At 47.5% G+C, this 18,289-nt stretch overlaps 1 protein-coding gene across 1 annotated transcript in view; it reads left to right on the plus strand.

The window, feature by feature from the left end:
- LOC144603094 (butyrophilin subfamily 3 member A2-like) overlaps positions 1-18,289 on the plus strand; it is a 32,560-nt gene that overhangs the window by 1,592 nt on the left and 12,679 nt on the right. The window contains exons 2-5 of the mRNA XM_078416233.1: positions 833-901; positions 5,799-6,149; positions 8,896-9,180; positions 16,418-16,537. Coding sequence (XP_078272359.1) covers positions 844-901; positions 5,799-6,149; positions 8,896-9,180; positions 16,418-16,537 — 814 coding nt within the window. The 5' untranslated portion in view covers positions 833-843. The remainder of the gene's footprint in view (positions 1-832; positions 902-5,798; positions 6,150-8,895; positions 9,181-16,417; positions 16,538-18,289) is intronic.

Raw genomic sequence — 18,289 nt, forward strand, 5'->3', positions numbered from 1 at the left:
TCCCAGCTACACTAGTCCCACCTGCCTGCGTTTGGTCCATATCCCTCCAAACCTGTCCTATCCATGTACCTGTCCAACTGTTTCTGAAACGCTGGGATAGTCCCTGCCTCAACTACCTCCTCTGGCAGCTTGTTCCATACACCCACCACCCTTTGTGTGAAAAAGATACCCCTCAGATTCCTATTAAATCTTTCCCCTTCACCTGAAACCTATGTCCTCAGGTCCTCAATTCACCTAGCCTGGGCAAGAGACTGTGCATCTACCCAATCTATTCCTCTCATGATTTTATACACCTTTAAAATAGGTCGGGTAGCATCTGTGGAGGGAATGGGCAGTTGACCTTTTTGGGTTGAGACCCTTCTTCAGATCAGCTGAGTTCCCCCAGTCGCTCGATGAAACAAGGAACTGCAGATGCTGGTTAATACGCAAAAGGACACAAAGTGCTGGAGTGACTCAGCGGGTCAGGCAGCATCTCTGAACATGGGTAGGTGACGTTTCAGGGATGTAGATGGGAGGTCAGGACCGCTCTCCAGCTGGTGAGAGGATGGTTCAGTTGCCTGATAACAGCAGGGAAGCAGCTATCCCTGAATCTGGAGGTGTGCGTTTTCACACTTCTGTGCCTCTTGCCTGATGGGAGAAGGGAGAAGAGGGAGTGACCGGAGATGAGGCTGGTCCTTGATTATGCTGCTGGCCTTGCCGAGGCAGCGTGAGTTGTAGATGGGATCGATGGAAGGGAGGTTGGTTTCTCGTGATGGTTTGGGCTGTGAATTCGGATCAATATTCAGAATCTTCAGAATCATTTCCATGTTTCATGCATGATTATTCCACACAGGTCTGACAGACATGAAAGAATATTATCTTATTCTGCTTTTACTTCTTGGAATTCTGTTCCCTGCATATGGTAAGCATCTATTTAAGTAAACAATGTTTGAGAATGTAAACTTACACTTGAGCTGTGAGCGATCTTTGGAAGGGCGTCAAGGAGATAACTTGGCAGTGCAGGGGAAAAACTAACATCCTAAACATGTTTTTCAGGTTTAGCAGAGATTCAGAATCTGAAATCTGTAGTATCGATTGAAAATTTGAATACTTTCAGAGTCGAGCAAGTTTCAGGATTTCAAGCAATATTTTAACAATAGACAATAGACAATAGGTGCAGGAGTAGGCCATTCAGATCTTCGAGCCAGCACCGCCATTCAATGCGATCATGGCTGATCACTCTCAATCAGTACCCCGTTCCTGCCTTCTCCCCATACCCCCTCACTCCGCTATCCTTAAGAGCTCTATCCGCTCTCTCTTGAAAGCATCCAGCGAACTGGCCTCCACTGCCTTCTGAGGCAGAGAATTCCACACCTTCACCACGGGCGGCACGGTAGAGCAGCGGTAGAGTTGCTGCTTTACAGGGAATGCAGCGCCGGAGACTCAGGTTCGATCCTGACTACGGGTGCTGCACTGTAAGGAGTTTGTACGTTCTCCCCGTGACCTGCGTGGGTTTTCTCCGAGATCTTCGGTTTCCTCCCACACTCCAAAGACGTACAGGTATGTAGGTTAATTGACTGGGTAAATGTAAAAATTGTCCCTAGTGCGTGTAGGATAGTGTTAATGTATGGGGATCGTTGGGCGGCACGGACTTGGAGGGCCGAAAAGGCCTGTTTCCGGCTGTATATATATGATATATGATATGATGATATGATGATGATATGATATATGATATATCTGACTGAAAAAGTTCTTCCTCATCTCCGTTCTACATGGCCTACCCCTTATTCTTAAACTGTGGCCCCTTGTTCTGGACTCCCCCAACATTGGGAACATGTTTCCTGCCTCTAATGTGGCCAATCCCCTAATTATCTTATATGTTTCAATAAGATCCCCCCTCATCCTTCTAAATTCCAGTGTATACAAGCCTAATTGCTCCAGCCTTTAAACATACGACAGTCCCGCCATTCCGGGAATTAACCTAGTGAACCTACCCTGTACGCCCTCAATAGCAAGAATATCCTTCCTCAAATTTGGAGACCAAAACTGCACACAGTACTCCAGGTGCAGTCTCACCAGTGCCCGGTACAACTGTAAAAGGACCTCTTTGCTCCTATACTCAACTCCTCTTGTTATGAAGGCCAACATTCCATTGGCTTTCTTCACTGCCTGCTGTACCTGCGTGCTTCCTTTCAGTGACTGATGCACTAGGACACCCAGATCTCGTTGAACATCCCCTCTTCCTAACTTGACACCATTCAGATAATAATCTGCCTTTCTATTCTTACTTCCAAAGTGAATAACCTCGCACTTATCTACATTAAACTGCATCTGCCATGTACCCGCCCACTCACACAACCTGTCCAAGTCACCCTGCAGCATTATTGCATCTTCCACATAATTCACACTACCCCCCAGCTTAGTATCATCTGCAAATTTGCTAATGGTACTTTTAATCCCTTCATCTAAGTCATTAATGTATATCGTAAATAGCTGGGGTCCCAGCACCGAACCTTGCGGTACCCCACTGGTCACTGCCTGCCATTCCGAAAGGGACCCATTTATCCCCATGGATGCTGTCTCCCTGTGACTGCGTGGGTTTTCTCCGGGTACTCTGCTTTCCTCCCACTTTCCAAAGACGTGCTGGTTTTGTAGGTTAAGTGGCCTCTGTAAATTATCCCTCGTGTGTAGGACAGTCACGTCAAGTCAATTTTATTTGTATAGCACATTTAAAAACAACCCAGGTTGACCAAAGTGCTGAACATCAGTCCAGGTACTAAGAAACAAACATACAATGGCACACAAACATAACAGCACATACATAAACAGTTCACAGCGCCCCCTCAGAGGGCCTCAAACGCTAGGGAGTAGAAATAGGTTTTGAGCCTGGACTTAAAGGAGTCGGGGGCAGTTCTGATGGGGAGAGGGATGCTGTTCCACAGTCTAGGAGCTGCAACCGCAAAAGCGCGGTCACCCCTGAGCTTAAGCCTAGACCGCGGGATAGTGAGTAGCCCCAAGTCGGCCGACCTGAGGGACCTGGGGATAGAGTGGTGGGTTAGAAGATTTTTGATATAGGGGAGGCAAGCCCGTTTAGGGCTTTGTATGTGAATAGGAAGAGTTTGAAGTTGATTCTGTACTGTACTGGGAGCCAGTGGAGAGAGGCCAGAATCGGGGTGATGTGGTCCCTTTTACGGGCACCCGTCAGGAGTCTCGCTGCGGCGTTTTGGACCAATTGCAGGCGGGACAGGGAAGATTGGCTGATCCCAGTGTTTAGGGAGTTGCAGTAGTCTAGGCGGGAGGAAATGAATGCGTGGATGATTTTTACAAGGTAGTCAAATTGGAGGAATGGTTTGATTTTAGCTGTGGTACGAAGCTGGAAGAAGCTGGCTTTTACCACAGCGTTGACTTGCTTGTCAAACTTTAATGCAGGGTCAAATAGAACTCGTGTTCGCCGGTCAGAGTGGACTCGGTGGGGAAAAGGGCCTGTTTCCATGCTGTATCTCAAAACCAAACTAAACTAAACTAAACTAAAGAGTCAGGATTATTTCATTATCCACCGTGGTTCCATGCAGAATATCTATATACTAAAACTCTCATTTGTTTGTTTGTTTGTTCCTGAACTACAGCCAAAATGGTACACGATAGCGCAACAATTTTAGGCCCACCTTACTCACCGTCGTCCCTTTGGTGCCAATGGAAGTAGTTTCATTGAAATCAGTGTTATATTTTTAAGTTATTCACATTTTAAAGTTTAAATCTATCTCCTAGGGAGGGAGGGGGGAGGGAGGGAGTGGGGTGGAGAGAAGGGGGGAGGGAGGGAGGAAGGAGGGGGTTGAGGGGGATGGAGTGGGGGGAAGGGAAGGGGGAAGGGATGGGGGAGGGAGGGGGAGGGGGAGGAGAGGGGGAGGAGTGGGGGAGAGGGGGGGGAGGGGGGGGGGAGAGGGTGCTGCACTAATGCAGGAGAGGTTTGGGCCCAACGGGTCCACTTGGTCCAAACTAAAAACGAACATAAACTTAGAAAAGAGATGACGAGGAATTTCTTGAGTCACAGGGTGGTGAAACTGTGGAATTCATCGACACAGAAGGCTGTGGAGGGCAAGTCATTGGGTATTTGTAAGTGGAGAAGGACAGATTCTTGATTAGCAAGGGCGTAAAAGTTAATGGGGAGAATGGGGTTGAGAGCGAAAGATAGATCAGCCACAGAGAAACACGAAGTAATTAGCAAATTTGCAGATGATACAAAGCTGGGTGGCAGTGTGAACTGTGAGGAAGATGCTATGAGGTTGCAGGGTGACTTGGACAGGTTATGCGAGTGGGCGGATGCATGGCAGGTGCAGTTTAATGTGGATAAGTGTGAGGTTATCCACTTTGATGGTAAGAATAGGAAGGCAGAGTATTATCTGAATGGTGTCAAGTTAGGAAAAGGGGACGTACAACAAGATCTGGGTGTCCTAGTGCATCAGTCACTGAGAGGAAGCATGCAGGTACAGCAGGCAGTGAAGAAAGCCAATGGAATGTTGGCCTTCATAACAAGAGGAGTTGAGTATAGGAGCAAAGAGGTCCTTCTGCAGTTGTACAGGGCCCTAGTGAGACCGCACCTGGAGTACTGTGTGCAGTTTTGGTCTCCAAATTTGGGGAAGGATATTCTTGCTATTGAGGGCGTGCAGTGTAGGTTTACTAGGTTAATTCCCGGAATGGCGGGACTGTCATATGTTGAAAGACTGGAGCGACTAGGCTTGTATACACTGGAATTTAGAAGGATGAGAGGAGATCTTATCGAAACGTATAAGATTATTAAGGGGTTGGCAGGAAACATGTTCCCAATGTTGGGGGAGTCCAGAACCAGGGGCCACAGTTTAAGAATAAGGGGTAGGCCATTTAGAACGGAGATGAGGAAAAATGTTTTCAGTCAGAGAGTTGTGAATCTATGGAATTCTCTGCCTCAGAAGGCAGTGGAGGCCAATTCTCTGAATGCATTCAAGAGAGAGCTAGGTAGAGCTCTTAAGGATAGCGGAGTCAGGGGGTATGGGGAGAAACATAGAAACATAGAAAATAGGTGCAGGAGTAGGCCATTCGGCCCTTCGTGCCTGCACCGCCATTCAATATGATCATGGCTGATCATCCAGCTCAGTAACCTGTACCTGCCTTCTCTCCATACCCCCTGATCCCTTTAGCCACAAGGGCCACATCTAACTCCCTCTTAAATATAGCCAATGAACTGGCCTCAACTACCTTCTGTGGCAGAGAATTCCATAGACTTCACCTGGCAGGTGAGAAGGCAGGAACGGGGCACTGATTGAGAATGATCAGCCATGATCACATTGAATGGCGGTACGGTAGCGCAGCGGTAGGGTTGCTGCTTTACAGCGAATGCAGCGCCGGAGACTCAGGTTCGATCCTGACTACGGGTGCTGCACTGTAAGGAGTTTGTACGTTCTCCCCGTGACCTGCGTGGGTTTTCTCCGAGATCTTCGGTTTCCTCCCACACTCCAAAGACGTACAGGTATGTAGGTTAATTGGCTGGGTAAATGTTAAAAAAAAATTGTCCCTAGTGGGTGTAGGATTGTGTTAGTGTGCGGGGATCGCTGGGCGGCACGGACTTGGTGGGCCGAAAAGGCCTGTTTCCGGCTGTATATATATGATATGATATGATATGCTGGCTCGAAGGGCCGAATGGCCTCCTCCTGCACCTATTGTCTATTGTCTATCGAAGTGCTGAAGTAACAGGCAGCATCTCTGGGGGGGAAAGAGGGAAAAATCTCCTGTGACACCAACCATTTCCTGACGTCCCTCTTTTTTTTTTTCTCAACCGCGCGCAGAGGGGAAATTCTCGATCGTTGGTCCGTCCCGCCCTGTCGTGGGGGTCGTGGGGGAAGCGGTGACGCTGGAGTGTCACCTCGAGCCCACGGAACCCATCGGCGAGATGACCGTCCGATGGCTGAAGTCCGACCTGGACCTTGCCGTCCACACGTTCAGGAACGGCAAGGTTGAGAACAATAACCAGGACCTCCGCTACCGAGAGCGGACCGAGCTGTTCCAGGACAAAATGGTGGCCGGAAACGCGTCCCTGAGAATAAAGAACATCAGAGTCGCCGATCAGGGCAACTACATTTGCACGGTTGACAACGGCATAGACTTCGAAGAAACTCGCATTGACTTGAAAGTTGGAGGTTAGTGCACGCGTTACGAATGGAAGGTACCACGAAATGCTGGAGTAACTCAGCGGGTCAGGCAGCATCTCGGGAGAGAAGGAATGGGTGACGTTTCGGGTCGAGACCCTTCTTCAGACTGATGTTAATAATAGACAAGCTTGTTACATTGGTCGGTCTGAAGAAGGGTCCCGACCCTGGATTACTTTATCATTCTCACATGTACTACATAGAAACATAGAAACATAGAAAATAGGTGCAGGAGGAGGCCATTTGGCCCTTCGAGCCAGCGCCGCCATTCATTGTGATCATGGCTGAGGTTCAGTGAAAAGGTAGACACAAGATGATGGAGTTCGTTCCCACCGAAACTCCCTGGTCCACTCGTCCCTTCCCACCCGAACCACCCCCTCCCCAGGTACTTTCCCCTGCAACCGCAGGAGATGCAACACCTGTCCCTTTATCTCCCCCCCCCCCCCCCTCGACTCCATCCAAGAACCCAAACAGTCTTTCCAGGTGAGGCAGAGGTTCACCTGCACCTCCTCCAACCTCATCTACTTGTATCCGCTGTCCCAGGTGTCAACTTCTCTACATCGACGAGACCAAGCGCAGGCTCGGCAATCGTTTAGCTGAACACCTCCGCTCAGTCTGCCTTAAGCAACCTGATCTCCCGGTGGCTCAGCACCTCAACTCCCCCTCCCACTCCCAGTCTGACCTTTCTGTCCTGGGCCTCCTCCATTGTCAGAGTGAGGCCCAGTGCAAATTGGAGGAACAGCGCCTCATATTTTGCTTGGGCAGCTTGCACCCCAGCGGTATGAACATTGACTTCTCCAACTTCAAGTTACCCTTGCTTTCCCTCTCTCTCCATCGGCATAGGGCGGCACGGTGGCGCAGCGGTAGAGTTGCTGCCTTACGGCGAATGCAGCGCCGGAAACTCAGGTTCGATCCTGACTACGGGCGCCGTCTGTACGGAGTTTGTACGTTCTCCCTGTGACCTGCATGGGTTTTCTCCGAGATCTTCGGTTTCCTCCCACACTCCAAAGACGTACAGGTTTGTAGGTTAATTGGCTGGGCAAATGTAAAAATTGTCCCTAGTGGGTGTAGGATAGTGGTAATGTGCGGGGATCGCTGGGCGGCGCGGACTCGGTGGGCCGAAGGGCCTGTGTCTGCGCTGTATCTCTAAATCTGAATCTAAATCCCCCTTCCCAGTTCTCCCACTAGTCTTCCTGTCTCCGACTACATTCTATCTTTGTCCAGCCCCCTGCCCTGACATCAGTCTGAAGAAGGGTCTCGACCCGAAACGTCACCCATTCCTTCTCTCCAGAAATGGTGCCTGACCCGCTGAGTTACTCCAGCATTTTGTGTCCACCTTCGATTTTAACCAGCTTCGTGTCCACCTTCGATTTTTTCTTATAGTTTGAATGCTATCCAGTAAAAAAAAAGACTGTACATGAACACAATCAAGCTGTTCATTGTGCAAACACAAAGGATAAAGAGTAGATTATTTAGTGCAATGATACACCATAGAAGTCCAATAAATTTCTAATTGAAGAAAGTTTCAAAGGGCTTCTAAGAAAGAATTGGCCTCCACTGTCTTCTGTGGCAGAGAATTCCACAAATTTTCTCGGCATGGTGGCGCAGCGGTAGTGTTGCTGCTTTACAGCGAATGCAGCGCCGGAGACTCAGGTTCGACCCTGACTACGGGCGCCGTCTGTACTGAGTTTGTACGTTCTCCCCGTGACCTGCGTGGATTTTCTCCGAGATCTTCGGTTTCCTCCCACACTCCAAAGACGTACAGGTTTGTAGGTTAATTGACTGGGTAAATGTAAAAATTGTCCCTCGTGTGTGTAGGATAGTGTTAATGTGCGGGGATCGCTGGGCGGCGCAGACCCGGTGGGCCGAAGGGCCTGTTTCCGCGCTGTATCTCTAAATCTAAAAATCTAAATTCACAACTCTCTGGGTGAAGAAGTTTTTTTCTCACCTCAGTTTTAAACAAAGATACTAGAGGAGCAAGATGGACCACTCCTTCGAAAATGCCTATACTAAAGTGTAGTACACAAAGGAGTGTAACCTCCGCCATTTTAGTAAGCAAAACCCGCCGTTCTCTCTGCATCTCGCAGTGTAATCAGTGTTTTGGGGGAACAGTATACCATTAAAGTGCAGAATATGTCTCATCTATCAATTCACAGATTTTTGTTATTTTTCTTTTAAAATGTTTCTGCAAGTTTCTGCCTACTAAAATGGCGCCGTGACACATAGCACGGTTTTTAGGGTCGAGTTGTCTATCTTGCTCTGCTCTATTATCTTTGGTTTTAAATGGCCTCCCCTTTATTCTGAGACTCTGGCCCCTGGTTCTGAGGCAGGAAACATGTTCCCAATGTTGGGGGAGTCCAGAACCAGGGGCCACAGTTTAAGAATAAGGGGTAGGCCATTTAGAACGGAGGCGAGGAAAAACTTTTTCAGTCAGAGAGTTGTGAATCTGTGGAATTATCTGGCTCAGAAGGCAGTGGAGGCCAATTCTGTGAATGCATTCAAGAGAGAGCTAGATAGAGCTCTTAAGGATAGCGGAGTCAGGGGGTATGGGGAGAGGGCAGGAACGGGGTACTGATTGAGAATGATCAGCCATGATCACATTGAATGGTGATGCTGGCTCGAAGGGCCGAATGGCCTCCTCCTGCACCTATTGTCTATTGATTCTTAGACTGTGGCCCCTGGTTCTGAAACTTGTTTTTACACTCTAAGTACGCTTGATGCTTGTTGATCCTTGCAGGTTTGGGTCGCGACCACTGGATCTACATCAGAGGATATGAAAAAAGTGGAATTGTACTAGTCTGTGAATCTAACGGATGCTATCCTGAGCCGTCGGTACAATGGATCGGTGGCGAGAGAGAGAATTTAACGTTAAAATCAACCTTAAATTCCCAGCACGATTCTCAACAACTTATAAATGTTCAGAGCACAGTAACCGTATCAAAAGGCTCAACGAACAAGTACAGCTGTATTTTGTTGAATCGAGTATTGGGAAAAGAACAGGAAGCGATTATTGAGATAGCAGGTTTGTATATTGTCAACTGCGGTTCAGAAAGGTTGGTTTTGCAATGTAAATTCCAGCACGTTGTCAGACGAGCGAAACATAGAAAATAGGTGCAGGAGTAGGCCATTCGGCCCTTCGAGCCTGCACCGCCATTCAATATGATCATGGGTGATCATCCAGCTCAGTAACCTGTACCTGCCTTCTCTCCATACCCCCTGATCCCTTTAGCCACAAGGGCCACATCTAACTCCCTCTTAAATATAGCCAATGAACTGGCCTCAACTACCTTCTGCGGCAGAGAATTCCACAGACACCACTCTCTGTGTGAAGAAATGTTTTCTCATCTCGGTCCTAAAAGACTTCCCCCTTATCCTTAAGCCGTGACCCCTGGTTCTGGACTTCCCCAACATCGGGAACAATCTTCCCGCATCTAGCCTCTCCAACCCCTTAAGAATTTTGTATGTTTCTATAAGATCCCCCCTCAGTCTTCTAAATTCCAGCGAGTATAAGCCCAGTCTATCCAGTCTTTCTTCATATGAAAGTCCTGCCATCCCAGGGATCAATCTGGTGAACCTTCTCTGTACTCCCTCTAAGGCTAGAATGTCTTTCCTCAGATTAGGAGACCAAAACTGTACACAATACTCCAGGTGCGGTCTCACCAAGGCCCTGTACAACTGTAGCAGAACCTCCCTGCTCCTATACTCAAATCCTCTTGCTATGAATGCTAACATACCATTCGCTTTCTTCACTGCCTGCTGCACCTGCACGCTTGCTTTCAATGACTGGTGCACCATGACACCCAGGTCACGTTGCATCTCCCCTTTTCCTAATTGGGCACCATTCAGGTAATACTCTGCTTTCCTGTTCTTGCCACCAAAGTGGATAACCTCACATTTATCCAAATTATACTGCATCTGCCATGCATTTGCCCACTCGCCTAATCTATCCAAGTCACTCTGCAGCCTCCTAGCATCCTCCTCGCAGCTAACACTGCCACCCAGCTTCGTGTCATCCGCAAACTTAGAGATGTTGCATTCAATTCCCTCGTCCAAATCATTAAGAGGAATAATAAAATAATGGCGTCTCGAGGTGATCTCGGACTGGGCACTGCCGAACCATCTTGGCCATGCCTGATGGTGTTTTAGAGATACAGCGCGGAAACTGGGCCCCTCCGTGCCACCGAGTCATCACCAACCAGCAATCACCGCGTACACTCGCACTGTCCTACACACCAGGCACAATTTACAGAAGCCAATTAACCTACATACCTGAACGTCTTCATGAGGAAGGATATTCCTCATACCTGAGGAAGGATATTCTTGCTATTGAGGGCGTGCAGCGTAGGTTTACTAGGTTGATTCCCGGAATGGCGGGACTGTCGTATGTTGAAAGACTGGATCGACTAGGCTTGCATACACTGGAATTTAGAAGGACGAGAGGAGATCTTATCGAAACGTATAAGATTATTAAGGGGTTGGACACGTTAGAGGCAGGAAACATGTTCCCAATGTTGGGGAGAGTCCAGAACAAGGGGCCACAGTTTAAGAATAAGGGGTAGGCCATTTAGAACTGAGACGAGGGAAAACTTTTTCAGTCAGAGAGTTGTGAATCTGTGGAATTCTCTGCCTCAGAAGGCAGTGGAGGCCAATTCTCTGAATGCATTCAAGAGAGAGCTAGATAGCGGAGTCAGGGGGTATGGGGAGAAGGCAGGAACGGGGTACTGATTGAGAATGATCAGCCATGATCACATTGAATGGCGGTGCTGGCTCGAAGGGCTGAATGGCCTCCTCCTGTACCTATTGTCATTTGAGTGTGGGAGGAACCCGGAGAAAACCCATGTGGTCACGGGGAGAATGTAGAAACTCCTCACAGACAGCAGCCGTCATCAGGATCGAACCCAGGTCTCTGGTGCTGTAAGGTAGCAACTCTACCACTGCGCCAAGAAGAAGGGTCTTGACCTGAAATGTCACCTATTCCTTGTCTCCAGAGACGCTGCCTGACCCGCGGAGTTACTCCGCCATTTTGTGCCCATCAACCTTGAAATTTTAATCTTGCTTTTCTGTTAGTGAATGATTTGGGTGGAACAATTTATTTAGTCAGAGGGTGGTGAATCTGTGGAGTTCATTGCCACAGACGGCTGTGGAGGCCAAGTCTATTGATATTTTTACAGTGGAGATTGGCAGATTTTTGATTAGTACCATATATAACATATATATAACATATAACAACTACAGCATGGAAACAGGCCTGTCCGGCCCTACCAGTCCACGCCGACCATTCTCCCTGACCTAGTCTCACCTACCTGCACTCAGACCATAACCCTCTAATCCCCTCTTATCCATATACCTATCCAATTTACTCTTAAATAATAAAATCGAGCCAGCCTCCACCACTTCCACCGGAAGCCCATTCCATACAGCCACAACCCTCTGAGTAAAGAAGTTCCCCCTCATGTTACCCCTAAACCTTTGTCCCTCAATTCTGAAGCTATGTCCCCTTGTTGGAATCTTCCCCACTCTCAAAGGGAAAAGCCTACCCACGTCAACTCTGTCCGTCTCTCTCAAAATTTTTAAAACCTCTATCAAGTCCCCCCTCAACCTTCTACGCTCCAAAGAATAAAGACCCAACCTGTTCAACCTCTCTCTGTAGCCTAAGTGCTGAAACCCAGGCAACATTCTAGTAAATCTCCTCTGGACCCTCTCCATTTTGTCGACATCCTTCCTATAATTTGGCGACCAGAACTGCACACCATACTCCAGATTCGGCCTCACCAATGCCCTGTACAATTTCAACATTACATCCCAACTTCTATACTCGATGCTCTGATTTATAAAGGCAAGCATACCAAACGCCTTCTTCACCACCCTATCCACATGAGATTCCACCTTCAGGGAACAATGCACAGTTATTCCCAGATCCCTCTGTTCCACTGCATTCCTCAATTCCCTACCATTTACCCTGTACGTCCTATTTTGATTTGTCCTACCAAAATGCAGCACCTCACACTTATCAGCATTAAACTCCATCTGCCATCTTTCAGCCCACCCTTCCAAAAGGCCCAAGTCTCTCTGTAGACTTTGAAAATCTACCTCACTATCAACTACTCCACCTATCTTAGTATCATCTGCATATTTACTAATCCAATTTGCCACACCATCATCCAGATCATTAATGTAAATGACAAACAACAGTGGACCCAACACAGATCCTTGGGGCACTCCACTAGACACTGGCCTCCAACCTGACATACAATTGTCAACCGTTACCCTCTGGTATCTCCCATTCAGCCATTGTTGAATCCATCTTGCAACCTCACTATTAATACCCAACGATTTAACCTTCTTAATCAACCTTCCATGTGGAACCTTGTCAAATGCCTTACTGAAGTCCATATAGACAACATCCACAGCCTTGCCCTTATCAATTTCCCTGGTAACCTCTTCAAAAAATTCAAGAAGATTAGTCAAACATGACCTTCCAGGCACAAATCCATGTTGACTGTTTCTAATCAGGCCTTGATTATCCAAATAATTATATATATTGTCCCTAAGTATCTTTTCCATTAATTTTCCCACCACAGACGTCAAACTAATAGGTCTATAATTGCTAGGTTTACTTTTAGAACCTTTTTTAAACAAAGGCACAACATGCGCAATGCGTCAATCTTGCGGCACCATCCCTGTTTCTAATGACGTTTGAAATATTTCCGTCATAGCCCCTGCTATTTCTGCACTAACTTCCCTCAATGTCCTGGGGAATATCCTATCAGGACCTGGAGACTTATCCACTTTTATATTCTTCAAAAGTGTCCGTACCTCCTCTTCTTTAATCCTCCTAATTTCCATCACTACTCTACTTGTTTCGCTTACCTCACATAATTCAATATCCTTCTCCTCGGTAAATACCGAAGAAAAGAAATTGTTTAATATCTCCCCCATTTCTTCCGGCTCAGCACATAGCTGTCCACTCTGACTCTCTAATGGACCAATTTTATCCCTCACTATCCTTTTGCTATTGACATATCTGTAGAACCCATGGGGTTTACTTTTACATTACTTGCCAAAGCAGCCTCATATCTTTTTTTCGCTTTTCTAATTTCCTTTTTAAGATTCCTTTTACATTCTTTATATTCCTCAAGAACCTCATTTACTCCCTGCCGCTTATATTTATTGTATATCTCCCTCTTTTTCCGAACCAAGTGTCCAATTTCCCTGGAAAACCACGGCTCTTTCAAATTATTATTCTTTCCTTTCCACCGAACAGGGACATAAAGACTCTGTACTCTCAAAATTTCACCTTTAAATATCCTCCATTTCTCTATTATATCCTTTTCATAAAACAACAATTTCCATTTCACTCCTTTTAAATCCTTTCTCATCTCCTCAAAATTAGCCTTTCTCCAATCCAAAATCTCAACCCTTGGTCCAGATTTGACCTTCTCCATAATGATATTGAAACTAATGGCATTATGATCACTAGACCCAAAGTGCTCCTCAACACATACCTCCGTCACCTGACCCATCTCATTTCCTAACAGGAGGTCCAACACTGCCCCTTCTCTGGTAGGCACCTCTACGTATTGCTGCAAAAAACTATCCTGCACACATTTTACAAACTCCAAACCATCCAGCCCTTTAACAGAATGTGATTCCCAGTCTATATACGGAAAATTGAAATCACCCACAATCACCACTCTGTGCTTACTACTAATATCTGCTATCTCCTTACATATTTGCTCTTCCAATTCTCGTTCCCTATTTGGCGGTCTATAATACACCCCTATAAGTGTTGCTAAACCTTTCTCATTTCTGAGTTCCACCCAAACAGCCTCCTTAATCGAGCCTTCTAGTCTGTCCTGCCAAAGCACTGCTGTGATATCCTCCCTGACAAGCAATGCAACACCCCCACCTCTTGCCCCTCCGATTCTATCACATCTGAAACAATGAAATCCTGGAATATTTAATTGCCAATCGCAATCCTCCTGCAACCATGTTTCACTGATCGCCACAACATCATACTTCCAGATGTCAATCCAGGCTCTAAGCTCATCCACCTTTCTTACAATGCTCCTAGCATTAAAATATACACATTTAAGGGACCCATCATTTCTTATTCTCAGTTTATTTCTTTTCCCTTCTTTCTCTCCTACATATTGGGTCTGAGTGTTTCCCTTTTCTGCCTCCTGCCTCACACACTGCCTATTAGCTATCTGTGTTTGAGTCCCTCCCCCCAACCGTACTAGTTTAAAGTCTCCGCAGTTATTTTAGCAAATCTCCCCGCCAGGATATTGGTTCCCCTCAGGTTCAGATGCAACCCGTCCTTTTTGTACAGGTCATACTTCCCCCAGAAGAGGTCCCAATGATCCAGAAACTTGAAACCCTGCTCCCTGCACCAGTTCCTCAGCCACGTATTTATCCTCCACCTCACTCCATTCCTATTCTCACTATCGCGTGGCACAGGCAGTAAGCCTGAGATTATTACTTTGGAAGTCCTTTTTTTTAACTCTCTTCCTAGCCCCCTGAATTCTCCTTTCAGGACCTCTTCCCTTATCCTACCTATATTGTTGGTACCTATATGTACCACGACCTCTGGCTCCTCTCCCTCCCCTTTCAGGATATCCTGGACACGCTCAGACACATCCCGGACACCGGCACCAGGGAGGCAAACCACCATCCGGGTCTCCCGACTGCGTCCACAGAATCGCCTATCTGACCCCCTCACTATAGAGTCCCCTATTACTACTGCTCTCCTCTTCCTTTCCCTACCCTTCTGAGCAACAGGGCCGGACTCCTTGCCAGAGGCCCGGGCACCGTCGTTGCCCCCAGGTAGGCTGTCCCCCCCAACAGCACTTAAACAGGAGTACTTATTTCCAAGGGGTACAGCCACCGGGGTACTCCCTAGTCCCTGCCTCTGCTCCTTGCCCCCCCTAACCGTGACCCACTTGTCTACCTCCCGTGGTCTAGGAGTGACCACCTCCCTGTAACTCCTATCTATAACCTCCTCACTCTCCCTGATCAGACGGAGGTCATCAATCTGCCGCTCCAGGTTCCTAATACGGTCCCTTAGGAGCCCCATCTCGTCACACCTGGCGCAGATGTGGATGTCTGGAAGACTATCAGACTCCCAGATTCCCCACATCCGACACCCAGAACAAAAAACTGCCCTGGCAGTCATACTCCCCAAACAAAGCCCCGCGCTCGGTTACTAAACCTACCGCCCGGCCGCTGCTCCACCCGCTCCAACCGCCCACCCAAAAGAACTGAGTGATCTCCTGGGAGAGGCGAAAAACCGGATAAAAAACCCAGGCCAATTTGGGAAAAAATCTGGGAAATTCCTCTCCGACCCCAAGCTAGGCGATCGAAACTAGTCCGGGAGATCACACAGGTCTTACTCCTTACTATCCCCACACAATCCCCACACACTACGTCCCAAGCAACACAGCTTGGTGCTGCTTGCTGCTGCTTGCTACTGCTGCTGCTTGCTGCTGCTACTGCTGCAGTGTCAAGTCAAGTCAATTTTATTTGTATAGCACATTTAAAAACAACCCACGTTGACCAAAGTGCTGAACATCAGTTCAGGTACTAAGAGACGAACATACAATGACACACAAACATAACAGCACATACATAAACAGTTCACAGCGCCCCCTCAGAGGGCCTCAAACGCTCGGGAGTAGAAATAGGTTTTGAGCCTGGACTTAAAGGAGTGGATGGAGGGGGCAGTTCTGATGGGGAGAGGGATGCTGTTCCACAGTCTAGGAGCTGCAACCGCAAAAGCGCGGTCACCCCTGAGCTTAAGCCTAGACCGCGGGATAGTGAGTAGTCCCAAGTCGGCCGACCTGAGGGACCTGGAGATAGAGTGGTGGGTTAGAAGATTTTTGATATGGGAGGGGGGGGGGGGGGAGCCCGTTTAGGGCTTTGTGTGTGAATAGGAGGAGCTTGAAGTTGATTCTGTACCGTACTGGGAGCCAGTGGAGAGAGGCCAGAACCGGAGTGATGTGGTCCCTTTTACGGGCACCCGTCAGGAGTCTCGCTGCGGCGTTTTGGACTAATTGCAGGTGGGACAGGGATGATTGGCTGATTGTCGTGTGGCTACGGGGAGAAGGCAGGAGAATGGGGCGGAGAGGGAAAGATAGATCAGCCATGATTGAATGGCGGAGTCGACCCGATGGGCCGAATGGCCTAATTCTGCTCCGAGAACTTATGGGCATGAATATTTTCCACGCAATATCGTCTAATCACCGCCATTTCTTTTGCAGACGTCTTCTTCCCAGTTGTTTCAGGCTGGCTGGTGTTCTTGTGTCTGACACTTTGTCTTCTGATAATCGCGCTTGTTTTTGCCGTTTACTGGACAATAAGAAGGCGGAAACACATGAAAGGTACCGTCTCATCTACCACTGCAAGTATGCGTCAGCTTTTAACGGAAAAGGGAAAAGAAACTCATTTTGTTCTTTCATCGCTAAGAATGAACGGAAATCACAGCATCCAAGTTTAGAGTTTAGGAGGAGTAGAGTTTAGGAGGAATAAAGTCTGGAGTTTAGTTTAGAGATCTAGATCTAGAGATCTACGTCAAGATCAATTTATTGTACCAATTAAGGTACAGTGAAATTTGAGTTACCATACAGCCATACGAAGTAAAAAACAACAAGACACACAACCACATAAAATAAACATAGAAACATAGAAAATTGGTGCAGGAGTAGGCCATTCGGCCCTTCGAGCCTGCACCGCCATTCAATATGATCATGGCTGATCATCCAACTCAGTATCCCCTACCTGCCTTCTCTCCATACCCCCTGATCCCTTTAGCCACAAGGGCCACATCTAACTCCCTCTTAAATATAGCCAATGAACTGGCGTCAACTACCTTCTGTGGCAGAGAATTCCACAGATTCACCACTCTCTGTGTGAAAAAAAACTTTCTCATCTCTGTCCTAAAGGACTTCCCCCTTATCCTTAAACTGTGACCCCTGGTTCTGGACTTCCCCAACATCGGGAACAATCTTCCTGCATCTAGCCTGTCCAACCCCTTAAGAATTTTGTATGTTTCTATAAGATCTCCCCTCAATCTTCTAAATTCCAGCGAGTACAAGCCGAGTCTATCCAGTCTTTCTTCATATGAAAGTCCTGCCATCCCAGGAATCAATCTGGTGAACCTTCTCTGTACTCCCTCTATGGCAAAAATGTCTTTCCTCAGATTAGGAGACCAAAACTAATCGCAATACTCCAGGTGTGGTCTCACCAAAGCCCTGTACAACTGCAGCAGAACCTCCCTGCTCCTATACTCAAATCCCCTCGCTATGAATGCCAACATACCATTCGCTTTCTTCACTGCCTGCTGCACCTGCATGCCTACTTTCAATGACTGGTGTACCACGACACCCAGGTCTCGTTGCATCTCCCCTTTTCCTAATCGGCCACCATTCAGATAATAGTCTGCTTTCCTGTTCTTGCCACCAAAGTGGATAACCTCACATTTATCCACATTATACTGCATCTGCCATGCATTTGCCCACTCACCTAACCTATCCAAGTCACCTTGCAGCCTCCTAGCATCCTCCTCACAGCTAACACTGCCCCCCAGCTTCGTGTCATCCGCAAACTTGGAGATGTTGCATTCAATTCCCTCGTCCAAATCATTAATATAATGTAAATTTAACATAAATATATAGCGTAGAAACTAGCTCCTCGGCTCACCGTGTCCACGCCAACCATCAATCACCTGTTAACGCTGGTTCTCGTTTTCACCCTGCAAACAGCTAACAGTGGCCTGTTTCCCTTGTCATCGTAACTGTTCTGCACATCTTTCATTCATTGCTCTTTATCTCACCACCTCACCGTCTATATCTCTCGTTTCCCTTATCCCTAACCAGTATGAAGAAGGGTCTCGACCCGAAACGTCACCCGAAACGTCACCCACAGGGCGTGCAGCGTAGGTTCACTAGGTTAATTCCCGGAATGGAGGGACTGTCGTATGTTGAAAGGCTGGAGCGATTGGGCTTGTGTGCACTGGAATTTAGAAGGATGAGGGGGGATCTTATTGAAACATATAAGATAATTAGGGGATTGGACACGTTAGAGGCAGGAAACATGTCTGAAGAAGGGTCTCGACCCGAAACGTCACCCATTCC

Source organism: Rhinoraja longicauda, chromosome 19, assembly GCF_053455715.1.
Source record: "Rhinoraja longicauda isolate Sanriku21f chromosome 19, sRhiLon1.1, whole genome shotgun sequence".
In the NCBI taxonomy this organism is placed as follows: Eukaryota; Metazoa; Chordata; class Chondrichthyes; order Rajiformes; family Arhynchobatidae; genus Rhinoraja; species Rhinoraja longicauda.